The sequence below is a fragment of the Penicillium chermesinum genome, assembly GCF_028974085.1.
Source record: "Penicillium chermesinum strain IBT 19713 chromosome Unknown utg000003l:1.0-5111272.0:1.0-5115320.0, whole genome shotgun sequence".
NCBI classification, from domain to species: Eukaryota; Fungi; Ascomycota; class Eurotiomycetes; order Eurotiales; family Aspergillaceae; genus Penicillium; species Penicillium chermesinum.
The window spans coordinates 678,465-706,025 of NW_026695313.1; the positions used below are offsets into that span (position 1 = coordinate 678,465).

The 27,561-nt window shown below is 50.1% G+C and overlaps 13 protein-coding genes across 13 annotated transcripts; 3 read left to right on the forward strand and 10 right to left on the reverse strand.

Moving 5' to 3' along the window:
• Positions 1–314: 314 nt before the first annotated feature.
• Positions 315–1,211, reverse strand: N7468_003149 (uncharacterized protein; the record flags this gene model as incomplete). The annotated part of the gene is made up of 1 exon (XM_058472446.1): positions 315–1,211. The coding sequence occupies one exon, from the start codon at positions 1,209–1,211 to the stop codon at positions 315–317; it is 897 nt and encodes a 298-aa protein (XP_058331449.1).
• Positions 1,212–1,726: 515 nt separating this feature from the next.
• On the reverse strand, positions 1,727–2,760 carry N7468_003150 (UBA and UBX domain-containing protein; the record flags this gene model as incomplete). The annotated part of the gene is made up of 3 exons (XM_058472447.1): positions 1,727–2,233; positions 2,286–2,623; positions 2,679–2,760. The coding sequence occupies 3 exons, from the start codon at positions 2,758–2,760 to the stop codon at positions 1,727–1,729; spliced, it is 927 nt and encodes a 308-aa protein (XP_058331450.1).
• Positions 2,761–3,193: 433 nt separating this feature from the next.
• On the reverse strand, positions 3,194–4,777 carry N7468_003151 (class I SAM-dependent methyltransferase; the record flags this gene model as incomplete). The annotated part of the gene is made up of 12 exons (XM_058472448.1): positions 3,194–3,275; positions 3,333–3,520; positions 3,567–3,762; positions 3,820–4,006; positions 4,065–4,090; positions 4,147–4,187; positions 4,237–4,312; positions 4,364–4,405; positions 4,455–4,481; positions 4,532–4,588; positions 4,646–4,698; positions 4,748–4,777. 12 exons carry the CDS (start codon positions 4,775–4,777, stop codon positions 3,194–3,196), a joined length of 1,005 nt encoding a protein of 334 aa, XP_058331451.1.
• A 2,559-nt stretch (positions 4,778–7,336) lies between these two features.
• Positions 7,337–8,587, forward strand: N7468_003152 (uncharacterized protein; the record flags this gene model as incomplete). The annotated part of the gene is made up of 7 exons (XM_058472449.1): positions 7,337–7,376; positions 7,463–7,537; positions 7,608–7,763; positions 7,823–7,938; positions 7,995–8,096; positions 8,161–8,279; positions 8,317–8,587. The coding sequence occupies 7 exons, from the start codon at positions 7,337–7,339 to the stop codon at positions 8,585–8,587; spliced, it is 879 nt and encodes a 292-aa protein (XP_058331452.1).
• Positions 8,588–9,239: 652 nt separating this feature from the next.
• On the reverse strand, positions 9,240–10,711 carry N7468_003153 (sphingolipid delta(4)-desaturase family protein; the record flags this gene model as incomplete). Its single annotated transcript, XM_058472450.1, has 4 exons — positions 9,240–9,839; positions 9,895–10,044; positions 10,110–10,388; positions 10,523–10,711. 4 exons carry the CDS (start codon positions 10,709–10,711, stop codon positions 9,240–9,242), a joined length of 1,218 nt encoding a protein of 405 aa, XP_058331453.1.
• A 578-nt stretch (positions 10,712–11,289) lies between these two features.
• N7468_003154 (methionine aminopeptidase 2) lies at positions 11,290–12,994 on the reverse strand (the record flags this gene model as incomplete). Its single annotated transcript, XM_058472451.1, has 7 exons — positions 11,290–11,346; positions 11,403–11,489; positions 11,540–11,701; positions 11,762–12,025; positions 12,080–12,591; positions 12,788–12,907; positions 12,955–12,994. 7 exons carry the CDS (start codon positions 12,992–12,994, stop codon positions 11,290–11,292), a joined length of 1,242 nt encoding a protein of 413 aa, XP_058331454.1.
• Positions 12,995–13,552: 558 nt separating this feature from the next.
• Positions 13,553–14,374, reverse strand: N7468_003155 (glutathione S-transferase; the record flags this gene model as incomplete). Its single annotated transcript, XM_058472452.1, has 5 exons — positions 13,553–13,642; positions 13,702–13,890; positions 13,942–14,052; positions 14,109–14,262; positions 14,313–14,374. The coding sequence occupies 5 exons, from the start codon at positions 14,372–14,374 to the stop codon at positions 13,553–13,555; spliced, it is 606 nt and encodes a 201-aa protein (XP_058331455.1).
• Positions 14,375–15,094: 720 nt separating this feature from the next.
• On the forward strand, positions 15,095–17,067 carry N7468_003156 (putative oxidoreductase, FAD-binding; the record flags this gene model as incomplete). Its single annotated transcript, XM_058472453.1, has 3 exons — positions 15,095–15,579; positions 15,629–16,596; positions 16,640–17,067. 3 exons carry the CDS (start codon positions 15,095–15,097, stop codon positions 17,065–17,067), a joined length of 1,881 nt encoding a protein of 626 aa, XP_058331456.1.
• Positions 17,068–18,415: 1,348 nt separating this feature from the next.
• N7468_003157 (Zn(II)2Cys6 transcription factor domain-containing protein) lies at positions 18,416–19,177 on the reverse strand (the record flags this gene model as incomplete). The annotated part of the gene is made up of 1 exon (XM_058472454.1): positions 18,416–19,177. The coding sequence occupies one exon, from the start codon at positions 19,175–19,177 to the stop codon at positions 18,416–18,418; it is 762 nt and encodes a 253-aa protein (XP_058331457.1).
• A 288-nt stretch (positions 19,178–19,465) lies between these two features.
• On the reverse strand, positions 19,466–20,422 carry N7468_003158 (NmrA/HSCARG family protein; the record flags this gene model as incomplete). The annotated part of the gene is made up of 1 exon (XM_058472455.1): positions 19,466–20,422. One exon carries the CDS (start codon positions 20,420–20,422, stop codon positions 19,466–19,468), a length of 957 nt encoding a protein of 318 aa, XP_058331458.1.
• Positions 20,423–21,128: 706 nt separating this feature from the next.
• N7468_003159 (uncharacterized protein) lies at positions 21,129–22,259 on the forward strand (the record flags this gene model as incomplete). Its single annotated transcript, XM_058472456.1, has 1 exon — positions 21,129–22,259. One exon carries the CDS (start codon positions 21,129–21,131, stop codon positions 22,257–22,259), a length of 1,131 nt encoding a protein of 376 aa, XP_058331459.1.
• A 1,072-nt stretch (positions 22,260–23,331) lies between these two features.
• On the reverse strand, positions 23,332–24,988 carry N7468_003160 (uncharacterized protein; the record flags this gene model as incomplete). The annotated part of the gene is made up of 3 exons (XM_058472457.1): positions 23,332–23,658; positions 23,736–24,295; positions 24,370–24,988. The coding sequence occupies 3 exons, from the start codon at positions 24,986–24,988 to the stop codon at positions 23,332–23,334; spliced, it is 1,506 nt and encodes a 501-aa protein (XP_058331460.1).
• A 309-nt stretch (positions 24,989–25,297) lies between these two features.
• On the reverse strand, positions 25,298–26,990 carry N7468_003161 (glycoside hydrolase; the record flags this gene model as incomplete). Its single annotated transcript, XM_058472458.1, has 6 exons — positions 25,298–25,366; positions 25,433–25,606; positions 25,668–25,746; positions 25,864–26,235; positions 26,295–26,437; positions 26,508–26,990. The coding sequence occupies 6 exons, from the start codon at positions 26,988–26,990 to the stop codon at positions 25,298–25,300; spliced, it is 1,320 nt and encodes a 439-aa protein (XP_058331461.1).
• Positions 26,991–27,561: the final 571 nt, after the last annotated feature.

Consider the following 27,561-nt stretch of genomic DNA (forward strand, 5'->3'; position numbering starts at 1 on the left):
GATCACTGCTGGGTATCACGGCAGTTTCTCGAGATCCATGGCTTGAAGCTCAGATTTTCTTTCATTTCCATCCCGTCCTTTCAAATTATCGGACTCTCTTTCCGATCTCTTTGCCGGTAGTGGAATTTATCAGAGTTAGCAGGACTTTTGTCCTGAGTGTTATACTATTACTTGAGGCAACAAGCGAAACAGCTACCATATTAGTAAGTGTATGACATTAACTTCATTTGAAATTCATGAATATACAATATACTAGCATCACCCCCAATTCTTGGTTCAGCTGGCCAAGCGGACAACGAAAACAAGGATATGTTTCACAGGGATATCATTATAAGGCCTGCCACATCAAAATTGCCGCACCTAGGGGGCAACGGATTGGTGAGCGAGAGGCCGGTAGGCGCAGTATTCTTGCTGCTGGTAGTGGAGCCTGGGGCAGCGCCAGTAGTCGAACTCGAAGAAGCCTCTGCAGTCCCAGTGGAGGATGATAGAACGGAGGATGATGAGGAAGTTGACTTTGCCTTTGACGACGGCTTAGGGCAGACATTCTTGTACACGTACTGCTCCGGGCCACCTTTGCAAGTGGTCGAATCCTTGGCGTTGTATGTGCCGTTGGGGTAGACCCAGCAAGTGCCATCAGCATATTGCGAGTTGCCGTCATTGTGCGGATTGAACACAGCGTAGCTGCAGGAGTCGGCCTCTGCGCAGATACTCAAGCAGTTCGTCGCACCCGAACTGGCATAACAGTTTTCAAAGCAATCGCCAGGCATTGGGTACCCACAAACCGAGGCAATGGCAGAGGGAGTTGCGGTGGCGGCGCAGGCGCCCGACGTAGTGGTTGCGCTCCCGCCGGAGCACACAGGCTTGTTATAGACAGATAAGTTGGGGGTGGAACATTTTGTGCCCTTGCTGGCATCGAACGTTTCACCGGGATACAACCAGCATGTGCCTGTGCCTAGGGTAGGGTTTCCGGCATTGAAGATGATAAAGTCACAGGGTGGATTGTTGTTACAGTAGTCCCAACAAGAGGCTACGCTGTCTTCGGCGACGGCAAAATTGCCGTTAGGCTCTGGATAGCTACAGAGGCTATCGATAAGAGAAGCTGTACAGCTTGGCGTTGCGGCGGTCGAGGTAGTGGACGTAGCAGATACCGCTTCTGCTAGAGCCCGTGGAGCCAAGAAGGCAATGGATACCCAGAAAGGAGCGACGATCATATTAGCGAGCGTGAATGAGCATGAATAATTAAATCAGACCGGCGCGCTCAGGGGTGTAAGCCCTGTCAACCTCAAGTCGTGCTAGTAACATCACGTGTCAGTAATTCCAAATATATGAACGAGCCCCCGCAATCCAATTAAACTAGCCGCTCCGCGCACGTCCATTCGGATTGATTGAGAGTGCAATATTGACTAAGGTCTACTTTTGACCATGAAAGTACACTTTCTTCAAATTCCAAGGGTCATCCAAAGCCATTGGGTCTTGATTTGTCAAGTCACTAAGTATCCGACGCCCTAAGAGCAACATTGACACGGCTATACACGCTGAGCGACTTGCCTTCCGGGATTAGATAGGCAAAATAATAGCAATCTCAAAGATCATTCATTTCTTATAATAGGGCTCTCGTTCATTCCAATACACCATATTGTGTGTATTTAAACATTCATGTCATGTCTCGTTCGTTGCAAAGCGATAGCACCCAAGGTCCCCTCCTAGTGGATCTTGAGTAAACAAATCATTGGACAATCAGGCTGGCACTCGGAGTAAGTCCAAGCTCCTTCAGGGTCTCCCCGAAGAACTCTGAATTGAAAACCTTTCTGGGGAAATTCTGGGTGAAGCTTTGAACCTCAACTCCGTCTTCCGACTTCAAAGCCGCAGCCACCTCGAACAGAGTTGTCTCAACCGGCAGAGTCTTCATGATGTTGCCACCGGGGGTTTGGAATCGGAGACGAGTCTCGGTATAAGCAGATGCAGGCTTTGATGCCACCGGGCCAGACGTGGTAGGGCCGGAGGGCTCGGTAGGCTGGGGAGGAGGAGCAACTCCAGCCCGCTCTGCGCGTTCTCGCTCAGCCTTAAGGCGTCGTTCCTCCTTGTCTGCCTCGATCTTAGCTCTGATGCGCTTCTTAGCCTCGATCTCCTCTTGCTTCTCCTTCTTCTTAGCAGCCGCCTCCTTCATCATTTGTTTCCGCTGTAGCTCCTCCTTCGCATCCTGGCTCTCTTTGGTGCTCTTTCGTCGGATTTCCTGCGGGCCGCGGTTAACAGCTGATCAGTACCGTCGCAGGGATCCCACATACCTCGTTTCTCTTTTGGTCCACTTTATCTTGCTCTGACTGTAGAGCCTTCTTCTCTGCAAGCTTCCTCCGCAATTCTTCCAGGCGCTCCTTCTTCTGGTCTTCGGTCAACGGGGCGATTTCTTCGGTCGACTCGGAGAAATCGACGTGCTGGGACTTGGAGGCATGGAATTCGGCCTGCGATTGACTTCGGAACTTCTTGCCACACTCGTTGCAGACAAGGCTGCGGGGTTCCTCGCCGGGCTTCAACGCGGGGGCTTCCTCCTCTCCTTGAGTTTGCGCCTTGATCTCTTCAAGTGATTTGTCCTGGTTTTGCTCAAGCCATTCCAGGGCTCCTTGCACTGTTTGCGTGTTAGGAATTTTGTATGCGGCTGCGTTCGGGAGGTCATGACTTACGGCCACCTTTCTTAGTGACCGCTAGCTCGGCTCGTTCCTTATCGAAGCCCATCTCAAGCAGCTGCTCTAGATCGGACGCCATTGTCGGTATGAAGTGTACAGGTCAAGGGGATTATGGAAGAAAACGGGTAAAGAGTGGAGGCTTTAGAAGCCAGGAGAAGTGTTATATTGTAAAGTTAGCGAAACGGTGGGTAAAGCTTGGGAGTGACGTATCGCTAACTTGAAGGCGGCGAGTGTTGCCCCGTTCACGTTTACACCGCCCCACGTCCAAGGCGGATCAGTATTCCTACGCAAAAATCACTCGCAGTGGTAGTCGAAATATCTTGATTTTAAAGATGGACTCAGAGTAAGAATAGTTCTCAAAGATACCACAGATATACCAATCAGGAGATTGGCGGCAACTGTGGCCAGTCCTCTCCTCTACAAGCATAACTAATACCAGCAAGGAATGCATTGGACTGGAACGAGATCATGATCCAATATTCATAGTGGTTCCATTTAACCGGGTCTAACCCTTAAGGAGCAGGCTCGGTCTTAACCTTAGCTTCTTTTGCCTTCTGTTCCTCCAGAGTGGGCTTTCTGGCCCACACACGGCGACTGAAAGTTGTTAGCATATAACGGTAGTTTTCGCCAAAGGACATGAAATGTACGTACGCTAGCTCATAGGCATGGATATGGGGGTCCCTCAGCTCCTCGCGAATCTTCGCCAGGTAAACCTGGACTTCCTCCCTCGTCCACGGCTTCGGAGCTCCGTGGTGAGTAAGAAGCCACATGGCCCAGCCCTCCAGAGCAGTGTTCCAGTGGGCGTTCTGAAGCTGACCGGCCTCCTTCAGAATTCGATCCTTGGCCCAGGGGCCTAGGGGGGATCTTATAAAGTTTCTCTTGTACGTCCACAAAGCCAGCCTTCTCGATCGCCCCGCGCATGGTTTCCTGTGTTAGGAGCGACTGCCCAGCTCGTTTGGCACATCCAATGAAGATATCACCCCACGAATACAAATTTTTGTCTTCGGTCAAAGTGCCGTCGTCGCTGAATGCTCGGACATCCAGCTCCATATGTTCAATCCAGCCGCCAGGCTCGAGCGCGCTAAAGACGGTGAGTATAAGCTTACAGCGTCCGATTGGCGATAAGAAATCGACTTACTCGTAAGCTCGCCGGTAGACTTGATCCCATCCTTCGTCGGTGAATGCGCCACACATCACGCGCAGGTGGATAAAGTCAAATGGATCTCGCCATGTCCATTCGCGAAGCACGTCGTCCACCTCGAAAACGCAGTTCCGGGGCATCCAGGTGACGGGCGGTGGGAAAATGTCGACCCCACGAACGGTTGCTAATTGGGTCAGCCACTAGTAACTCGACATACTGAAGATCTCGGTATGGATTGTTACCATCTGGATATAGATCTGCGACATCCCTGGAAATCCGTTAGTGGAGTCTTTTTTTATTTTCAGTTGTTGCAGGTCAACTTACACAGCCCAACTGCCTTTACCAGTTCCAATGTCCAGAATATGCTACAGATGATTAGCAGGAGGATATGAATCTCGTAGGTATCAAGAGTACCTTCGGTTTCTCTTTAATAGGAGAATGGAAAAGAGGATTTGGCTCGTTGTGGTCAAGCACTAGGAATACCAAATGACTTGAAGGCGTGTCAGAACACATCACCACCGCGGAGAGGTAGGATACTTACCCAATCTCGAAGGCTTCGAATTGCTGTTCATCAGAAGGACCCCTGTTTTTCGTTAATCATGCATCGGGATCACGATTGCACCCCAACGAACCAGTAATTATCCTTCATGGCTTGATATCTACGCCTAGTCAGCTTTGCAACATAACTTCGACCCAACATCGCACCGACCTTCGGCCATTTTCGAGACGGCCCTTTGCGATGGAAGACGTAAGTGAGGTGGTCTCACTGCATATCCATGGTTAGAACTCGATGAGCAGTGGGTACGGTTCCCAGGGTCCTCACGATTGGAAGTCATCCGGTTGGTAGTCGTCCGCCAAGGTATAAAAGTCAGGATCCTATAGAGATTAGATTGAGTTTTCAGGTTGTCAGGGTCGGGAGGCGTACGACAGCGATCTGGTCCTCTTTCGGGGCCATGTCTGCGCCTTTGTTTAGGGGAATATGAGGGAGGATCCAAGGAGAAGAGGGGAGGAGGATTGTCTCCCGATAATAACAGCGCACTCTCTAATCCCAAGAAGGGAATGTATGGGTCCCGGCGTTCGCGGCGGCCCGATTCGTGGACGGGAAGTCCATCTCCACCGCCGTTAGTGTACCCTTTGGTGTCTCGCTCCGGCTGACCCACGCCTTGGTTTGCGTTCTCGAATGCCGTATGAACTACGTGGGTAGATGTGCGCGGATCACCTTGGGGTCTTGCAAAGAGCGCAGGGGTTTCTTCTTTTCCAAGGGTTCAAGTTTGCGAATCGTCCAATGGGTAAGCGAGGGCTATTTCGGGAATAAGAAAAAGCCTCTTAGTTCGAGGGCCGTGTGCTCGGGGAACTGGCTTGAGCCTTCCGGGCAGAATCTTATTGTCCTGTCAGCTCTTTAAACACCGCATCCCTGCACCATGCGTGCAGACTGGGCCCATGCAGTGGCCTTCCCTGTCGAAACGCCCAGGGGCTTTATGCTGATGATGCAATGTTCTAACAGGCATTTGCTGCGGGGTCGATGCGTTTGACTGAACACGCTGCGCTCGCCGATCTCGGTTTTAATCGCTTCGTATTTTCTTCACGGGGTACATCCTTTCTTCTTTTGACTCGCCACGTTTTCATGATACCCACAGTGAATCCCCATGGTGCACGCCACCTACTGAGTAGTGTCATTCGTAGGTTGAAAAGATTGGTCGCTCAAGATCCTTATTCTTTAGAATATGGATAAAGAGAAAATCCTCTAAACCCCACCAGTGCACTTCGACCCGATCCTTTAGTCAACAACGTATTACTCCCGCGCCAAGGCGCAGCTAATACCTCATTCGGGCTCTTGGGAGGCCAAGTCGCATCGTCAGTCTGTCGGTGGTCTACATAGTCCCAAAGTATAGGACTAAACTACAGTCAAAGGGATCATTGCTAGTATATGGTAGGTGGATGGCAGCGGTGGGGCAATTACGATGGCTCGAGGAAGAGCCTAGACTTCTTGGAGAACTGCATCATACGATGCACTCTTAGGACAGTGGCTTGCCTTGGGACCATTTGCGCCAGTGGGCGTATGCGACCTCCTCTTACCGACAGGTCGGGACAGCCCTGTTCATCATCCGTTCACTTCCCCCAGTAGAATGTAATGGAAGATATGGCAGTGTACTACGGAGTGGAGCCAGCTTATTCGTATACAGTCAAAAGTTAAACAATCTACTCCTGTAAACCGCGGGTCTATAGTGATCATCATTTATGTGGAACGTGGGACTTGAACCCAGAGAGTATCGCCACTGATTATGATGTCCACCTAGCCGCCCTTTAATTCATTGATTTGCTTATAATCCTGCGCCAATATTCAAACACTACACAGTAGAAATGTGAAAGCTTCTGCCATAAGGACTGCTCATGAGATGCACGGATGTTGGTGGCCTCCAAGTGGCGGGGACGATTAGCATTGCTCGAGGGCGCTTGAACATCTGAATCCAGATACGCGGAGACGCGGTTTTGCAAACGGACCCTTACTTCGTCGAGTCCAATATGAAAAATTCATTATTCAGGGAGTGTCCTTCAATGTCATGGAGATTGTTTGATACCGAAGGTTGCTCCTTGTTAGGCTTACAGTACCGCCAATGCATCCGACTGGTCAAGTGACCTATGACGACCCTAGTGTTTTAGGCTCTCTCATGGCAGACCATGTTCTGCAACGCCTTTAGAAGCCTAGACGCCCCGGCGGAGACTTAGTCAAGCTACAGTCCATCTACTTACGGCTTAACCCGCACTATTAGGACGAAATAGAAGCTCATTTGTTACTTTTCTTTTTATCTATTAGCCAGGGGGGGGCCTTGATCCCTGAGCCAGATGCCACTAGGACAAGCTGGCAAAGAGGTCGGACGAGCATGATGCCCACGAATATACTCTAAGGGGTCATACGCGGCTGACACCCAAAGACCATCATGGACATGGAATATCCAGGACATGGAATATACATGATGGAGCTGCCCGCTGGATTGGCACTCAACTGCAAGAGATGAGGTTGTGCCCGGAACTCGGAGGGCAGCGATCCCAGGAGACTTTTCCATACCATCAACTGGACAACACTGCCAGGAGACTCCGGTCTGCAATCTTTCATCCTAATTTTCACGTTGCCGGAGATTGGCTCATAAACTCCCGAGGATCACCGCCCCCACTGTGATCTCACATGTTGAGATCCCCAGGTCCGAGGGATTATCCACGCCGAGGCAGGGCGCCTACTGCCACCATTCGCTCTCAATTTTCAACAAGATCGGCAGTGGCATTTGAATTACCGGGGATCCTCTGGAGGGTCGACCAGTTCGAGGCTCCTTCCATAGATCACCTGATTGCTGAGTAATCGAGTCCCAAAGTGGATGATGATCAACTCCTGAGGACGCAGGCTCCCTTTCCTCAATAACATTTCGACTTTCCTCGCCAGCAGTACCTGCGCTCTCGCCTTACCTCCTCTTCTCTCGCATATTTCCCTATATTTCATCTGCGCAGTCCAAAAATCGCCATGTCGGTTGAAATCGATCCCGCCGAGCTGGGTTTCAAGCGTTAGTTCCCCGTGTCCTTCGCCCGCATCCACCGCAAAGCAAATATGGAAGCGAAACGGACAAAAACTCACAGTATTGTGTCCCAGGCCCTTTCAATCACGAAGTCTGCGAAATTCTGCGTTTGCGCAACAACAATGAAGAGCCTGTGGTATTCAAGGTGTGTGCGCAAACGACCCATTGGGTATTTGTCAGGCTCGGTCTTTACTGATGTCATTGTCTCTTGTGCGATAGGTCAAGACGACTGCCCCAAAACAGTATGGCGCTCCTCTACCATTTCCAGCAATCGTGCGGCTCTAGCTCTGGAATATCGCTTACCCCATCTCTATAGTTATTGTGTTCGCCCCAACTCTGGGCGTGTAGAGCCTGGCAAGCAGGTCGAGGTGCAAGGTTCGGGACCATGCGACAAAAAGAAGTTGCGAATAGGTTGGCTAACATTTGCGGTATAGTTCTTCTGCAGGCTATGAAGGAGGACCCAGCTCCGGATGCGAAATGCAAAGACAAGTTCCTCGTCCAGTCTGTTGGAGTGACCAAGGACCTGGAGCACGCCAACGTCACATCTATCGTGGGTTTCACGTCCTTTCTAGGCCCTCAGAAGCTTCTTCTAACCTCGTGCAATAGTTTGAACAAACCCCGAAATCCTCCGTCATCGAGCGCAAGATCCGTGTGGCCTGGTTGGCGGCTGACCATCAAGATACCTCCGAGCTGAACGGCGATGATTCCGTATGTTCATTCATATCCAACAGGTGCTACATATATCCGGCGCATGCTAATTATTCTGTCTCAGATGGTGGAACAGCCTGCCTCTAACTCTCCCGCCGGCCACTTCCAAACCCCCGCTCCAAAGAAGACCGCAGCCGATGACGTCTCCCCCGTTCCTGCTCCCGAGTTCACCGAGAAGATCAAGTCCGAGCCATCCCCCCCCTCCTAGCGAGCCCGCTAGCACTTTCTCCGCTGCCAAGACCGCAGTCGCAAATGCCCTCCCTTCAGGCGACGACTTGAAGGCTCAACTCGCCGATGCAAACGCCCAGATCCAACGACTCAAGGACCGACTGGCAGACGAAGGGTTGCGCCAACGCAAAACAGCCACCGAGCCCAAGGCCGCTCCCGCCACAATGCAGCTGCAGCATGCACAAACCGAAGCCGGGGTACCTCTTCAGATCGTCGCTGGGCTTTGTCTGCTCAGCTTCCTGATTGCGTACATCTTTTTTTAAGCCTGGCCCCACCGGGTTTATGCCTCCCAACGCCGACACGCCCTGTCTATTCAAGCTCCCATCTACCTTTCTTGAGTCTCTTGAAGAGCCATCCGTTTCGCTTCTAGCATCAGCCTTTGTTGTCTCTGGTCTTCCTTTTTCTTTTTCCTTTTTTTTTTTATATCTTTCTCCCGGTATCCATAACTTCTGTTTCCTTACTCATTACACCGTCTCTTGTCTTGGCTGTGGGTGAATATTGTCTCCGAGCACTTGTATTTCCCTTCTTTTTGGCTTTTCCTTGCTTTCCTACACTATTCCTGTCTTGTCTAATATCACGTTACGATGAACGGACTCCAGCGTTTCGATCCTACTTGTTCCTTGTGTGATAAGTGATAATCGAATCGAGCGCCAAAAGATACACTAAGTTGACATATACCTTCCGAAAGTAGATTAAATTCGATCGTCAACCCCGCGAAGGTAACTATCACTCATGTCATACATACAATGACAACGACAAGTCATGTATATCGCCCATTGGATTCATTCATATTCGATCTGCTGCATACAATATTTTCATGACCTTCATGATGCCAAAACAAAACCGGACCTTTATGTCATCGACCGTCTAATATAACTCCGATAGGATAAGAAAACTGGGAACAAGCGGAACACTCTAGCACTGAAGCTCACTCTCTTTCCACCCATCACCCTCTTCTTCCCCAGTCGTCGGTGGCGCCGATATAGTCTCGCCACTCCGACCAGCAGGCGTTTTGCTCTTCCCAGAGCCACCACCAACAACACGACCACCCTGCGCACGCTTCACACGGCACCACGGCCCAACATTTTGGTCCCAGATAAACGTCCAGATAACCCACACCCAACTGCGGTGGCAGGGAAGCGGCTCGTAGAACTCGGCCGCAATCTGGTGCAGCTTATGGAGCTTTGTCCACGGGATTGCGGGGAAGTCGTGGTGTTCATTGTGGAGACCCACGTTATATGTGAGGATGTTGAGCGGGCCATAGTACGAGTAAGTCTCTGGCGGGGCGAGGTTGTCCAGGGCCCGTGGGGTCTCGGACTTCGGAGCAGCAGGCTTCGTCTTCAGCTCGGCGAGAGACTCGGTGCCGCCGCCCTTGACCTTCGAAAAGAAGTAGTGCTCCGCAATAAAGTGACCTGCGCAGGGGTGCAGCGAGCCCGCGAGGAAGGAGCTCATGATGAGGTAGTACAGGGGTTGTAGGGAGCCAGTGGCGCGGGTCAGCAGGTAGTCGAAGCTTAGCTGGACAGCTAGGTTGAGGAGGTGGATGATGGTGAAGGGTGGACTGTAGATGAACATGGGGGCGCAGGGCGTAGAAGAGGATTTGGAAGGTGCAGAAGAAGGTCTTGCCCAGGACGGAGTCAAGGAAGAAGGCTTCGAGGGCGGTTGGCAGGTCGGTGTCTAGGCCGGCCACACCGAGGGACTTGTGGTGGGTGAGGTGGTAAGGCTGTGCGGGGTGGATTAGCTATCGAGCGAACTTGGATCCGGCGGATGTCAATTGAGGAGTCTCACTCTGAATGCGGCGCTGTACGGCACCCCGATAGGGAGATTGGCGAACACAGCCAGTAGCCGGTTTGCAAATCCAGATCGGAAGGCGAGGTTGTGAGAGATTTCATGGATGGCGAGGAAGAGGTTTTGGTTCGAAGTAGCACCGATGAAGTAGGCTGTGGCTATGAAACGCCAGTCAAGGATCGAGGTATTCCGCAGCAGATAGGCACAGGTGAGCTGCGTCGAGACCACTCCCAGTACGACCCACTTGGTGAGAGGCTCGGGGCCACAGAGCTTTGTTACCTGCATGGACGAGCATTAGCATTGCAAATCATAAAGCCAAGTGTGCTGTCCTGGAAATTGAGGATTGAATAAAAAGTATTTGATCATTGCATGACGACAAAAGCAGCACGGGATATAAGGAAAGTCATCGATACCTCTGGGTGTGCCTTGATGATTGCCATGCGTCGGGAACGGTGCGGTTCTTCAGTATAAGTCCAAAAGAACTTGTCCTCGACGGAAGCCGATTCCGCAGGAGGAATTCTCTCATTGAGAGCCTCTTTGTTCGAGTGCCCATTGGCAGCAGACACCCGCAGGTGTGGCTGCTCAGCTTCGACGACAGACATTGTTGTATTGGTAGTTGAGAACTCCAACAAGCAAATCCGCCGGAAGACACAGGGGCCGGTTCACGTGGGGAGTGTTGTGGATCATCATGCAACGAATTAATCATTAGAAAGATAAATAGAACACAGTCACACTAGCCATATATGGCTAGCGTGTTCTCGAATATTGGAAATTGCCCTGCATTTTGAGGCGGTATAAACCGGCGGTCAATATAAAGTGGCATGATTCGGATCACGTGCCGGCTGCTGATTCTGTCATGGGCCTATTGGCCGAGAAATTGGCAGCACTCTTGGCTTAGCATCAGATAGGGGAGTCATTCCTAAGTGATAGACCAGACAATCATTGTGAATACCAAACAGACTCCTTATTAGACTGCGCATCAATTGGTTGCCTTCTGGTTACTGGTGCTATAGACCAATCATCTAGTTACGACTATATGTGACCAATACCATTTTTCGTATGGTCTACGAGTAAAACTTTTCGCGGTCCTTCGAGATTTGGAGCTTGCAAAAGGTAGAGATCACGTCGCTTCATTGCGTATTTTTGAGAAAATTTGATAACTATATAGACCGTTCAACGATCAGTAGTCGTCACCACGGCTGATAACCTCCTTTACGTTAGGACGAAGCACAATCGTCTAGAGAGAGTTAGCATACGAGGAACACTAGGTATTTGAATACTGAGAATACTGACATGTTCAAATTGGGCGGTGTATGAGCCCTTGATGTCGCAAAGAGGCGGATAATCTTGGACAATTCCAGATGAAACCAAGTTGTTCAGCTAGTTACCAGTCAGCTTATTGTCCATAATTCCCGTCATGGTATACTCACCCCCAGAAGATATTTTTCTTGGCCCAGTCGGTCCAGGTAACGACGGCAGAACGGAAGAGTACCGAAGTTCTTGTTGATAACGTTCAGCAAGTTCTTCGCAGACGAAAGACGAAGAGGCACGTTGGGAGCATCTTGGGCAAGAGCGTAGTGAGAAGTTTCCATCTGAGAAAAATACTTAGTTGAGATGCAGAACAGAAATTTTTGTAGAAAAAGAAGCCTTACATCCTCTCGTACGTAGCCCTTGCCGGTACTACCGAAGGTCTCGATGGCGAAGACTTCGCCTTCTTCCATCTTAGTCTGGTCAGTGCCCTTGACGATAGGCACGCTCTTGCCACCATGGATGACATGTTGCTCAATGTTGTGGCCGTTCAAGTTTCGAATGCACTTGACAGGGTACATGGTGCCATTGAGCTCGACCTCGTAACTTTCCATCGCCTCTTGGATGGCAGCACCGATATCACTCATGCGAACATCGATTCCAGCTTCCTGCGAGATATATGAGTAACATGCAAAGACCACTGAAGGAGTTTATTGACTTACCCGAATACCGGTGTTGGTCGCGTCTTTAACAGCCTCCAGTAGTGGGTCATAGACAGGGTCAAAAGACATAGTGAAGGCACTGTCCACGATGCGACCGTTCAATTGGGCACCAAAATCGACCTTCATCACATCTCCCTGGTTCAAAACCATCTTATTTCCCGCATTGGGGGTATAGTGGGCAGCACAGTGGTTGATACTCAATCCACAGGGGAAGCCCATACCACCCTTCAGGTTGTCACCCTCTTCAAGACCCGAGTGGCCAGTCAGAGCACGCACGGCATCTTCAATCCCCTCTGCGATCTCCGTCAAAGTCTGGCCCGGCTTGATGTTCTTTTGGGCATATTGGCGCACTTGTCGGTGGACTTCGGCACCCTGGCGGTACTCCTGGAGGAAGTCGTTCTTCATGCGGTCGAGGTAACGCTTCTCCTCGTCGGTTGTGCGGTAGGCATTGTCATTTTTGTATTCGACGATCTCGCCCTCGGGGTATTGGCCGTTGGGAAATAGGTTGGAAACTGGGACTCGCGGGGAGAGCTCTGGACCTTAGCTCCGCCCTTCTTCTTCTTCTTGGACTTGCGCTTCTTCTTCTTTTTGGCGGCTATCACACGACCGTGACGATAACGTTAGTTTAAGTTTCAGGCATTCTCCCAACCAAATTTGACCACTCAGTCTTGATCGAAACTTGGAGAAAAAAAAAATTGAACAACATACCGCCAGCTGCTCCAGCTTCTGGGGCACCTTCTCCCTCTTCTTGATCGTCGTCAGAGTCGTCCTCCGCTTCGCCGGCCTGCTCGGGGGCGGGGTCGGCCTTTTGGCCATTCTGGCCGTTTACTGCAGAGGTCAGTTGTCGAATCAATGGAGTTAGTGGTTACACATACGGTCCAGCTGCTGCAGCTTCTCAGTAGTCTGAGCTGCCATAGCGTGATGTGCTGTGTAGGGGTGGGGAAGAGGAAGAAGGCGGGACGGGGAAGGTTTTTCTCTGCGATAAGATCCGCCGCCTTCCCCTCAGTGACGATCGTATAGATCTTGGAGATTTGGTCAGGTCAACGAAAATTTTTAATATTGACCAAAATTTTTTTAAGATTTGGAGGATTGGAGTTCTCTAGCTTTGAACGCATTCCGCCTTCGATTTGACAGGAGCAGTGCAAATACTCCGGTCGCCACCAGTGTCTGCTCGCTTCTTGCCCACGCGCAAGGTCCTTTGCGGACGTCGATTTAGGGCACAAAAAGAATGAGTCAAAGATACCTCATGAGTTGGATTTATTGATGAAATGCAAGCCCCCAGTTCGAGCGTTGGTCCTTACGGTACTCGTACTAGCATATGTCCTTGGAAATACTCCCACAACTTGAAGGGTTGGTCATTCTCCGTACTAGCAGAATTCTCAATGTGAAACTTCCAGAGTCGCATTTCTCTCAATTTTGTATTTGGCAACTACCAAAGCTTTCGTAGTTCCCTCCAAGCTACTATGAAAGGTCTCAGTTTGCATTTGCTTTGATATATTCAGCAATGTTTGGTCGCTTCTCCATCGCCTCCTGCAATTTGATCAAGGGCGCGGGGATTTGAGACTTATGAAGCTGATTAGCATGACTGCATTATCTGGGCAAAGGACAAAGGGTTGACTTACCGGAAGAGTGCCTGTTCGCTTATCGTTATCAAGAGACTGGTACACTGCGAAATCGGCATATGTGATCTTCTCACCCAAGAGGTAAGGGCCCTCGAAGTCGGAGTAGTACTTGGCGAGAACTTCATGGTAGCCTGGCACCGAGTTCTTGTACTCCTCCGTCTTGTTACTAAGATTGGCTACCCATTTTGACTGGAGGCAGGTCAGTGGATTGATGATGGAGATAGAGGGGAATAAGCTTACCCTCCAGTCGATGTAGATATCGGCCACCGCATCAACAATGTACTTCTCCCATGGAGTCTCTCCATCATAGGCACCGATATCTGCAGCAAGATAGCGCAAAGTCGGGATGTGCTAGCGGGGTCAGCAATCGTTGATTAAAGATTGGCAGGCCTACGGTATAGGCATACCTGTGTCAGAATGACACCCTTATACTCTAAAGCGGGCAATAGGCCCGTTCTCGAGATGCCTTGCTCCTTCAACTTGGAGCTTCTCTCAGGCCAGGTGCTATCCCAAGGATAAAGCGATTCCGTGAACTTGATGCCTGCGTCTTTCAAAAAAAGACTGTTCATGATTAGTGTCTTGTAGACATCGAATCTTGAGCTTATACTCACTTGACAACTTCTCCACGGCCAAGACGGCCAAGAGTGAGGTAATGGTAAACGGGGAGAGACATTCTGAGTTATGGGGGCGGCTGGTACCTGTTAGGAATAAGGACACTGCTGAAGAATCATAGAGGGATTGCAGTGCAGACCGGACTTTATAGCTCCCAGGAAATGGTCACTGCATTTTACGTGCTTCTAGTATAGAGGGGCGTGCAGCCATGGAAGTGGCCGCCTATTGGCTAGAAGTTGCGAGGGCAGGAATCTCCGAGCTGAAGTCAAAAAAGTGGATTCCGATCGACGCAGAGCCAGACAACCTGCATGAGATAGCGAACTAAGCGAACCACCCTCACTGAGCTGTCCAGGCATGAGCTTGATTGTCAGTCAATCTTAACTACAAAGGAAGTTTCCACGGAGATCTAACGGGACGGATTGGTAAATACGAAAAGCACTCACACATCCCGATCTGCACTTGAGCTCGCAGGTAGTTGCCTGAGAATATTGTTGCATGTTTCGCTTTCAAATTACCGTCTGAGTCCGTAACACATGTGGCACCTTCATTCCTCAGTCTCAAAGCTTAAACATCAGCACACACCCAGTCCAACCGTGACGTGCTACACTGCCCAGCCTTGCAGGTGGGGCCAATGCTTATTCCCTCTATGGCAATTCATACCGAGTGGCTATCATCACCTTGAGGGCTTTTTTGCTCGAAAGTATAAGGCCGTATCGTTTGCCTCGTTAGCACTCATTGGTATGTATTCCAAAGATTTGAAACCAATACAGCCTGTTCTGCCATGGCAACATCAGCACTCCCAGGTTGGCATCCAGGCGAGCTTTCCATACAACGGAAACTTGGATTTGCAGATGCAGTGAAGAGTAATTGGCAGAATGTCCGCAGATTCATGCCTGAGCAGCATCGTATCTTCCATACTCATAATCTTCCCTTTATCCCGGTCGCTACCGTGGATGGAACGGGTCGTCCGTGGGCGGCAATAGTCGCTGGGACTTCAGGAGGGATCGGATTTGTACAGAGCCCAGATCCGCAAACTCTTAGCGTCCATGCACGGCTCTGGGAGGGGGATCCTCTGTTGGATACGGTGAGAGGGTTGACTGCGCTAGGAGGCAAATTGCAGGCTGCTTCGGAAAGGTTCTTGCTAGCTGGACTTGGAGTCGAGTTCTCCACGCGGCGAAGAAACAAATTTGCAGGCTACATAAAGGAAGTCAAACATTTGGAGGGCTCCGAGTATCAAATTGACGTGAATGTCACAGAAACGGTCGGGTAAGTGGATGGTCAGGCCTGATACTTGCCACCTACTAACACCTCGCAGGAACTGCCCCAAGTATATCAATGTCCGCTCACTAGTTCCTTGCCCGCGTACGCAACCAACAGTTTTGTATCATCGACCCCACATGGCTCCGTCAGAACGATTGCCGGAAGAAATCATCCAGTTCATCCTCGAAGCAGACACGGTATTCGTCGGCACAAAATCCAAGCCAGAAACGTCACCAGCCGGACATTTCGTACCGCATGCCGGTATGAACGCACGGAGTGGCCTGCCTGGATTCCTGCGAGTCAGACCTAGCGACGGCCGTACGATAGTCATGCCAGACTACTCGGGAAACAGATACGTCTCCAGCCTGGGGAACATTGAATCAACAGGCCTGGCCGCATTTACTGTGGTATCCTTCACAACTGGCGATATCCTTTACATAACCGGCAGAGCCGAGAATTTAGTCGGGCCCGCAGCACTTAAGATCATGGCCCGACACACCGTCATCACGACCATGCAGGTGACCGGGTTCATGTTTGTCCAAAACGCCCTCCCCGTCCGCCAGAAAGTAGGAACAACAGTTGAGCGCAGCCCATACAGTCCCAAGGTCAAATACTTGGTCGAAGAAGCGGACGCCCAAGGCGATGACAATGGTCAGCACAAGGCAGTCCTTGAAAAGGCGGTTCAGCATACCTCTGATCTTGCAACTTTTACTTTCAAGGTTGTAGCGAAGCCTGGAGCTAGGGACTTGCGGATTCGGCCTGGACAGGCTATTGTTCTTGATTTCATGGATTGGATCGGACCGCCGGAGTACCACCACATGGCGGACTCTGCCCCATCGTCGATCAATGATGACCGCGTGCGTACCTGGACTGTATCAAGCGCGCACGAATCGAAGGATGTCGCGTCATTTGACTTAACGATGCGGGAAATGAAGGCCGGTGCAGTGACCGGTGCTTTATTTGACTTGCTGAGGGAACATCCATCCAATAAATGGGGCACTCCCATCTATTTTCGATGGCTCAGTGAGTGCTGAGATAGTTGGTGTCATTGGAGACTTTGTTCTAGGTCACCACAAGCTGGATTTACTTTGGGTTGCTGGAGGAATCGGCGTAACGCCGTTTCTATCCATGTTTGCTGCACTTGCAGACCGCGGTCTCTCTGTCGATGCCAACATTACGTTACTGCTTTCAACTAGGGAGTCAGAGGCCATGCTGTCGCTAATTTGGCCTTTGCTTATGAGAATCTCACCCGCTATCACGGTTAAAATAGACGTGTTTACCAGTGTCGGTCCATTTGAAGCCAGAGATATCGGAATGCGGAATGTGCAAGTCTATATCCATCGAGGCCGAGTCGGGTCAGACTACTGGTTGAATATTCCGATGTCAAAAAAGGTCTTCATATGCGGTCCAAATTCGTTTGGGGATTCTGCTACGGAGGGCTTGAGGGCTGCTGGGCTGCCCATGTCAGAAATCCATAGGGAGGGTTTCTTCTAATGAACGATTTAACAATGGTCCGATGATTAGGCGGATACGTTTTATTCTCTTTATTATTATTTCAAATTCATTATTCAGATAGTTCAGGGCTTGCCGTTGACAACAGCTCGCTGCCATGCAGATGATCTCGCAGAGCCTGGTCAAGATCAAATCCGGAAACGTGGGACCATTCGATCCATTCCTTGACAAGAGGCTGACCCAGTAGCCATTCTTTATCAAATGGACTGTCCGTCTCGTTAAATGTTTCGATTACCGGAGGTGACTGCGAGCACGTCCACGTAGCTATACATAACGGATAATGCACCTGATTCCCTCCGCCATATCTGCTCTGTGCCGAGGACTGTGGCTGCGCGTAGAATGTCACGAGGTTCCGGCCACTTGCATCGGGCAATGGGATTACAATGATTCGATAAGAAGCCACGGAGAAGCGGTCCACAATGCCAGATCCTGAGTACTGTTTGACGCACTTTTCCAGAGATAGTAAAGGTTCAAGGCTTTTTGCAAATGCACAAGTGCTGTAAAGCCCTTCTCGGTCTAGCTGCCTTAGTTGTTGAATTATCCACTGAAGCCAGGAGGGATTCGGGCAGGAATGACCTATGAGGAAAAGCATGGGAGTAAGACTGGCCCCGAGTGATTCGCATGGCAGCGGCGGAGTTGATTCCAAGGATGAAGAGCATTCCGTAAACGTCCTGAATAGCCTAAGCACTTGATAGAAGTAGAAGTATGCTTCCAGCTCGTTCTTGCTGGCTTTCTGATGGGGAAGGCTCATTCTCCATGCGAGACGTCCCCGATAGAAGGCGTACGTGGCCAGAAGGAGGCAATAGTCTCGGGAAATCGCGGGATGTGCATTTGGAGGGAATTGAAGATTGTCCAAAGCCTCTCTTGTAAAATCGAGTTCATCCGGTTGAATGTCTTGATCACCGGGTTTCTGGAAGATAATTTCATGATTTTTCTTCCAGTCGTCTAGGAGCCTGGTAAAAGCTAGAACCCGTTCAATGGGAACTTCTTCGAGTTGCCCGATACCAGGGCTCCATATCAGCTGTTTAATTTGAAAGTCTGCAGATGCTATGTCGACCAGATACTGTAGCATTTATATTGGAGAAGATCCAGATGCTTCATTAGGTACCAAATGCGCATCCACTTGAGCATGCGACGGAAGGATTGAATCCACTGTGCTTGGCAAAGGCAGAACCACACAAGCAACTAGATCCAGCTCATTGAGAGCCGATACCAATGGCCTAATGATCGGTTGATGCTGAAGATAAGTTCCATCCGAATAGATTCCGTTCAAATAATGATGGGCGATCCTGTTATGGCGTACAGCCGCAGGTATATTCCCATCGAAGGACTATGCGACAACGGTCAGTGGAATACTTTGGTATGGACTAAAAGTTAGAGCCCGCAATACCTCGAAAAACGCAAAAAGCACCAGCACTCCTACTACCAGGACTTTTGGCCTCTGGCTTTTTGACAGCTCTTCAGCAAGGCCTTGGAAAGCTTTGGTATACGCTTGAACAGCGATCACTTTAGTATCTATCCCTCGATGCTGATCATCCTTGCACCCTCGCGACAGTAGCAAGGTCGCTCTATGCATGCTCCCAAGCGCTATTATCGCATCGTAGACATACTCGACCTCCCATGCTGCTTCACAGAGATAATCCCTCCAGACATGATCCCTGTCAAACGGGAAAAGAGCGGGGCATGTTCTGAAAAGGAACTGGTGATAGGCCAGAATATCGCGTGCGCGCGAATGTGGCCTTTGGGACGGCGTGGGATTGACAGGCAGACCTACTAAGGGCAGACCGTCTGCGCGGAATATCGGAGAGGGTGGCACATCGACGCGACCGCTGAATGTTGGTACCAAGCCGCCGGCGGCTTGTTCGCCCTGATAGATTGGAGGGCGCCTGGGCCTTCGGATCTGCAGGCGTCGCTTTCCTTCGTATCCTGCGCATTCAAGGTTTGCTGTCTCACAGCGGTTGCATGCGGGCTTTCTCTCGTCACACTTGACTCGCCTGGTGCGGCATGTCAAGCAACCAGTTTTTGTGCGCCGCTTCTTTTGATGCTCGTCGCCCGAAACACCATTTCCGATTCTTTTATTTCTTCGTGTCATTCTCGAAATGCTTGGGGCGTTTGTGGACAGAGAAGAAAATCCCGGAAAAATGTAGTTCGAACTAACTAACTAACCCCAGACCCGCGAATTAATCAGCATCTGCTTATTATCGACACATTCTCTTCTGGCGGAGACAGCAGCATACAGCACACCCAAATATGGTCTGGACCTTTTGCTAAATCCATCCAAAAGGGAGAATTGTTGGTATACAAAATGTGCGACTAATTTGAACTGGTGACAGTGGCTATTTGAGAAAGGAGCCTCACTAGCGACTTTGAAAGTGCCATCTCACAGGGGCAATCGAGCAAAGGACTCTTCTGAACTAACTAAGTTTGACAAATCCACTCCTAGCTCCTTGTACGTAAGAAGTTGCCCCTTTGGAGCCAGATCCTTGCCCCGGGTGACATCCCAAAACCTCATACCAAGGTCCATTTCTTCACCCTCTCCCGGAAATAGAGCATAATACGAATCACGAAAGACCTGTACATACACGCCTGTCACCTTATGAGCTTCTGCCCACTTTTGGAGAAGCTCTTCCAGGGATGATTTTTCGATGAAGGCGTGTACAATCTTCCCACCCCGCGTTTCTTCGGGCTTCTCGAAAATAGCTTTGATGAAAGCCCCGAGGTTGGCTGCGGTATCGCCAATGAACGCCATGGGTGTACTTCCGGGCACGCTCTGAATTTGGACGAATGTGCTAGCACTAGGCATATACACAGGCTTTAGGCATCCTCGAGCGAAGTTGCTGGCGTAGTATCCAGACCATAGAAATGTCGTTTTAGCAAGAAGGCCCGGCTTGCTCTCGATGTAGCGGTTGACTGCCACTTTCGACTCATAATGTGGAACAATCGCTTTTTGCTCACTGTTGTGAGCAGTCTCTGCCAAGGTCGACCAGATAAAATGCTCGAGCGTATCGATCGTAGCCTCAGCCGCGTCAACAATATTCTTGCCTTGCTGCGTCTCACGAGCGGCAGCGGCTTCTTTGCCCGATTGAGCGAACATTGTCCAGAAATCTGTCACTGCAAATATAGCGTTTGATCCACTAACGGCCTTCTCTAAGGAAATGACGTCGTCTAGATCGCCCTTCACGACCTGCACTCCCTGCCGGCTCAGATCCTGTGCTTTGTCGCCATCGGGATTCCTAGTGATCGCGCGAATGGTGTGCCCGCTTGAGCTATCTTGAAGCAGATGTTTGATAGCTGAGCCTCCTTGGGTTCCAGTCGCTCCAATAATTGTAATTATCATTTCCGCGAGGGGGGTATGCGCCGCCTTGAAGTTTGCTTAATGTAGAGGAGATGAGTCTACATGAGAAGAATTCTTGAGTTTTCAAGATCCAACGCGCTAATAAATGAGAATTTTAATGCTGAGAAATCAAAAAGCCTTCTGCACAGGTGAGAACAACAGCCTAGCGCGAATAGCTAATGAAATTTCTCTCCTCGCTTAGTTCGCTTAACTCGCAATGCTCGCCTGATCGGAATATCTCCACTCAATGGGGATCTCTTGGTAAGGTCCAGCACTAATTTCGATCTGAAAAAAAAAAAAATAATAATCCACAGATAAATAAGCTCAATATGCTCTTCCAGCTTCCAATAGGTTTGACTCAACTGATAGCACGCGTGAACTTGAAGCGGAGCCGACCAGCCTGTTATCTAATCTGATCTGATCTGGATTGGGTCGATGCGACAACATGAAGACCTCCCCATCAAGCTCGAAACGCAGTTTTAATTCAGAAATGATAAAGAATAAGATCTAGAATGGCCGCTACACCATAATGATTGCATCCGAGAGACATCACGCTATGGTCGTCAATGATCCAAGTCCCCGATGCTGCTTGCCCGCTAATCTACCGATGACGCCACAGCTCACCTCCTCACTTTCCGTTCCTCTTCCCCACAACCACCTCTCCTCTTGATAAATGTGACCAACCTCTACAGAGGGTCTGACACGGGCAATGGTAGCACCTCGAAGCCCAATTCTTCTCTTCCAAACCACCCACACAACAAGCAGGGCCTCGCCCTGCTTTCACGCGCGCCACCACTCCCTATCCGCACCTCACACGACCGTTAAACGGCCACACCCACAGCATGCAGCGCGCCCACGGCCAGCCCCAAGGCCCAGGCAAAATATCGCCCACTTTTCCTCCACAAGCCCGTCTCGCGCCCGCGAGCAGAACTACTATGAGATCCTCGATATCCCCGTAACCGCCACCGCAGCGGAGATAAAAAAGTACGTCTACCGCCACCCATCAGGACCATCCCGAACGACAAGCAGAACACACTCCCCCAAACCACAAATCAAGACAGAAGGGAACCCAAGAAAAGCTAACGCGCACAGAAAATTCTACTCCCTCTCTTTAAAATACCACCCAGACCGCAACCGCTCCGACCCCAACGCCGGCAACCGCTTCGCCCAGATCTCCTCCGCCTACAACATCCTCGGCCACGCCACCAAGCGCGACGCCTACGATCGCGAACATGGCTTCTACCGCGCAGCCGCCCCGGCCTACCCACAGGGCAGCCATAGTAGCGCGGGTGCCACCGTGCCGAAAGGTGGCAGCTATGCAGGCTCGAGGCCGGCGAGCGGGCTGAGCAATCGGCGCGGGACGTTCCGGGGGCCACCGCCGAGCTTCTACGAGCAGGGCGGGTATGGGCGGACGGGGCGGACGGCGGAGGGGTCGTCTAGTGGAGGGGGAGGATTTAGTTCGGCTTCGTTCTCGGGGAAGAAAGGGCCGCAGGCAGATCCGGAGGATCCAATGGGGTTTATCCAGCGGAATCCATTAGAGCATTTCAATGCGCGGGAGCACTTTCGGACGCAGCAGAAGGAGGATATGAGGAGGGGGGCGAGGAGGGCGCGGGCGGCGAGGGCGGCGTGGGCGAAGGTGCAGGATGAGGAGCTTGCGGCGTCGTCACAGTTTTCTATTATCAGGGTAATCTTGCTCTTGAGTATATTGGGCGGTTCGGCTATTGCTGTGCATGCTTTTAGCGTCCCGGCGACGAGTGCGCCGAAGGATACGGTTGGGGCTTTGTATGCGCAGCAGAAGGAGCAGAATAAGAGGAAGAGGAGGGAGAAGGAGGAGTTGTAGATCTTCCTGACACAAACTTTGTATATATTCTCGAGGTCATCTAGAGGCGAAATTCTACCATAAATTTTTGTATCTTGAATCATTTTCAAATCTGACTTTCAAGGTCCCTTGAATATTATTGGTTGTTAATCTTTATACTCTTCAATATTACGAGCTGTCCAGTATTCGGAACTCAAAACTTTAAACCATCTAACGTTGCAACACCTTTCAAGTTCGATGGGCAAAAAATAAGGAGGCTTGCAAATTTATGTATTACCAATAAGATTCTTACAGAGATATTCCAAGTTCTGGTGGTGTTTGGTTTGACAGACACGTTCAGATGTGGATATGAAGCGTCCTCTCGCTTGAATCTTGGACCCCGAGACTAGAATCAATACTTCAATTGGAAGCGAGGACAAAGAACAATCCGCTGCCGCAGCTGTGATAGACCTCTGCAAATTGGATGTGCTTGCAGGGCCGAGGCTTCATCAAGTGTATATGGCGGGACCCTACGAGGTTGGAGTTAATGTGAAGCCTATTATTATAGGCTTGGAGTAGGGGATAGGATACGGCCGAGAGAGGCTCATGCTACTAAAATTTTGCTATGCCATAAATCAATGGTAGCGGTTGAAACCAGATCAGTCGCTAAGGAATCCTTATTGTTTCCTTGTTATTTATTGTGGAAACTTTAGCGAGCTACCTCTTGGACTGCTCTAGATATCTTAGTGGGAGGTGCGGGTCGTGGCCCGAATGGTTATACAACAGCCAACAAGCGTCGTCCGAGCGTCCTCCGCGACAATAGAGTAGCATCGTAAATAGCAGGCTGTACCAAAAAGTGTTATAACAGTTAAGCTTGGCCCCAATGGTGAAAAGAGTTCATTTTAAATCTTACACACAGAAGTCTGAGTAGAAGAGAAAACTCATTCAGCTATATAGGAACATCAAATTGGAAACCAGCTGTAAATGCACTATGAAATAATTGACTTTTTCTCAGGGCTCCGGTTGGCCATTTGAGAGCAAAGGAATGTACAGTCAAACACTCGTCGAGGGGAGTGATACCCAGTAAGATAAGGTCGCTTTGAGTTTGGAGAATCTAGCTCAGTTTGCAGACTTTCAGGATACTCTGCAAGGTGTCGTCGTTTGCCTTGAAAAGGTCTCCCATACTGGCAATTTCAGATGCCTTCATTCCAGCTCGAGTCTTGGCGACATCTGAAAGACCTTCGCCGCTGCGGTCAGCCTTTGCAATCGCTCCGATTCCAAGAGCAGCACCGATAACATTCACGATAGCCGACTTCGGGTCCTGCACTGTATCGTAGATGGCGAAGCCAGCGTTGGCAGCCTCGCCTGCCATGGCAATACTGCGGGCAAGTGTGGCCATTCCAGCTGCAGCTGCGGCTTCCTCGCCCACGAAAGGAACAACCTTATTGCAAAAGTTAGCCATGAATCCCCTTTGTTGACCCGCAGAGTCACTAAGAATTGGGGCGTTGATCCACTTACCACAAGAACCACGCTAACAATCATCAAAATGAAGTTCTTCTTTTTCTCCTCCGCCTCCTTCTCCTCCGCTTCTTTCTCTTCCTCGCCCAACTTTTTGGCCTTTGCCATTGAGTCAATCGCCTGCATGATGCTGAATACGGCCGTGCTATACACCTGGGAAGGATCGTTGAGATTGCCGCCGACCCATTGACCCAACATAATATCATAGACTGTCGCTTGCATATCATCAAGAAGAGTCGGGATGTGTGGCAAAGCCTGGTTCATGATATCCTTCGGGTTCGGTACAACCATTGACTCGTTCTTGATAGGAAAGTTCTTGAAATAGTACTTCCACTCAGTCATACCGTGTGTGGCAACATTTGGAGTTTGCTTGCGGGTATAATCGCCGTAGGTGACATAGTCAGGAGAGATGCCACTGTTCGTCAGGTTCTTGTCCCATCCGTCCTCGTCAGTGAGTGTCCATGTGACTGTTTTTTTTGGGTTGTTGGCAGGCAAGATTGTCTCCCTTCCAAAATTGGTACATCCAGCGTAGGTCTTACCGCCGAAACTGCAGGAGAAGTCTATCAAAGAAGATTTGTTCGTGTCAGTACTTGTCTTGTGCCAGGCGTGTCATAGATCAAGGAAATTCTCTTACGCGATGCGCCTACTCCAAATTTGGGCGCTTCGCCTGTGATTTCACCCATTGCGCCGCCAGAATCGGTCATCATAAGCTCGTTCTCAAGGACAGTCGGGACAAGGTTCTCCATGTACGTAACATAGTAGCCGAAAAGCTCATCGTATCCGTTGTTGACATCAGTATAGTTATCGTATGCTGTCTGCAACATCGTGGTGAGCGTCTGGAGTGTAATGCCGGCGAGGCAGTCTACTCGCATGTCTCCGGAGGCTGCAGAGAGGGCATCAAGGTCGCTGAAGGTTTGACTGTAGTCGCAAGCCGGATAATCAAAGTCCAAGTCAGGGTCTATCTCATCACCTGAGCCGTCGTCAGCATAGGTCGCATTGAGATCGATGGCCCAGTCAGATGTTCCGCCGAAGTTCATTCCGTCATAATAATCCCTGTACTCGAGATAACTTAATCGTGATAGCCAGGATATCCAATTCCCATTGTAGATCAGGACGTCACCATGGAATTGATACTGCTGAATGGTGGTATTTCCATATATATCCGGGTTTTCGGCTTCAACGAGAATGTTATAGATCTCATAATTAGCAAGGTAACCAGAACTGAGGGAATAGAGAATATCAGTACGCTTCATCGATATAGAAGGCAATAGAGGATACGTACGTATTGGTGCACTCCCCTGCTAGAGCACCCGATTCAGGGCCGGTAAAATGACAATCAGGCCCACTGCAACTTGGGTCCACCATCTTGAAGCTGCGCCCGTAGAGTGGGAGGCCTGCTACGACCTTCTTTGACGGAACACCAGCCTTGGTGATCATCGAAAGCGACCAGAAGATTTCGGTTTGATTGATCTGGCTGCGTAGACAACCGCCAGTGGGACACCCAGAGCTTGAATGAATTTTTTTTAGTAGGGACTTCATAGCAGAAATCAGACATGGGCTACTTACTCGGCATTCTTGCGGCCGTAATCCCATTGACCGTGAAGGTCGTACGTCATGTAGATGATGTAATCCTTGAGAATGATCAGTATTTTGTCTAGAATTCACAGTCGAATTCAGCGCTCATTTGAGGCACGTACCACAAGTTCGGAGATCTCCTTGATGGGAAGGTTTCTCAAGTACCAGTACGAGGCAGGCGCGGCTACTGAGAGACTCTTGCTAGACGGCAGCTGGGCCCTGACTAGTTTCAGAAACTCAAGATAATTCGCTCCTGAGTCTTTACTGTCAGGCGGAATGCCAGGGATATCTTGAGCCTATGTGAAAGTTAATTTTGTGGCTCACTGGTGTATAATTGACGAGCTTAAGATTACTTACACCGGGGTATTCCCAATCAAAGTCGACACCATCAAGGTCGTTATCAGTAATGAACTTGACGATATTTGTCGCCAGCGACCTACCAGCCGAGTATGTTAGTGATATATAGTGGGGTTCATCGTTTGTTACACCTTGCATACCCAAAGGCAGTCGTAGGAGCTAGAAAGTCCTAAAGCAAGGTTTCGGGAAGACTTACTGACGATTGCCATCTTTGACACCGTTGCGAAGAATTTGGTACGTGTATGCAGTGGTAGAAAAGCCCCAGCCACCAAAACTGACAATGCGTTTGACAGAGCTGATCTTCTTGAAAGACTCAAATTGGTCTTTGTAACCCGCGATGTCCACTTCCCAAGACTCGGTGATATTTGCGAATGCCCAGTGAACATGCGAGTAGTAGTCGAGGTGCTCAAGCTCTGAAACGTCCATCTTCAAGCATGGACGATCCTGTCCGAAGTTCTCATAATATGCAACACGTAGAGGCTTGTCAGGGCCTTCTTTATTATTCTCGATCTGCGTACCACAGTTCGAGATGCATCCGTTGGTTCCATTCCGGGAGGTTCCAGGTGCTCTAAATATCTCGATTAGACATCAACATGAAGGACGAGAGACCAACCGGGGAGATCTCACCCTGTCGAGGAATCAACCTGTTCACAGAACTCAACAGTAATACCACATTGGCCCCACTTGTCACAGCAGGCGTTGAGAGGGCAAGGATTCAAGTTGGTCCAGTTGGTGTACGGCATGCCCTCAGGCGCTACAGTACCTTTGACCTGTCATCCATGGGACTCAGTGAACTGCTCGGAGACTATAGCATGTTACGTTACGATGGGCCAGACTCACCTGGGGACCGCAAATCGCATCATCCGTGGACGCTGGGAAGGGAGGAGTCCCATCACTCAAGCAGATATATGCCCCCTTCTGCATGAGAGAACATCCTGCCCATCCCCACGTCTGATTGTTGTAAGTTTCGATCGTGCCTCTCTTCATCTGATTGGCATCTTCAATATCGGGGCAGTCGTCGTTCTCTTGGACAGTGTAGACATGACAAGATCCATCAGGGTTCTTCTTGGGAGAAAAGTCTGGTGGGGATCCCTCAGAACAACAAACATAGGCACCCTTCTGAATGTGGTTGCAGAAGTCATCCCCAGAGGTGTATGTAAAGCCATCGCCGGTATTGTCTGCCTTGAGAACATCTTGCGTGACACCGCAACGCTGGGCCAGGCTCCAGCACCCATCACCATCTTGAGCTTGAATGTATTTGCAGGTACTTCCCAAAGTTCCAGAAACGAGGGACGATAGCACCAGAGCAGTAAGGAGAGACATGGTGCTGGGTGGGTGGGCTCAAGTTGGGTTCCTGCATCCCAATGGAAGTCGTATGGTCTTTTATAGGTTTTTCCCCCCCTCCACAGTCTTGTTCGAGAACACCACCCCATTCCCTCCCGTATAGACTTCGGAATTACATCGCACAATTGCTGGCTGGACGCTATCAGTGCTCCACAAGTCAATGCGTCGAAAGCACTACAACCTAGCACAAATTATTCATCGGCTTTTACCGTTCGGTGATAGAAAATTTGTTGCCCGAGGCTTGTGTTTTCGTGATAATTACCTGAATTGGTAATGCACAATCTCTCCTGAAGCTTAGCCTCCCCGCCCTGGCAGCTAAGCGCCCACAGTAGGCCAGGGCCCAGATCTAAACTCAAATTTGCTTTGCATAAACGAATTAGGCGTCCTGCCCGTGAAAGAATTAGGCCCCCTGCCTGTGGATCCGTCATTTATACTAGCGGCGCAAACGGAGTCGGAATATCCCCAACAGGGACCCTGCCGACCCTAATATGCGTTGGAATGAGGAAAATAACGCAGGTCACTCCGTCGCTAAGCGCAAATTTTCATTGCT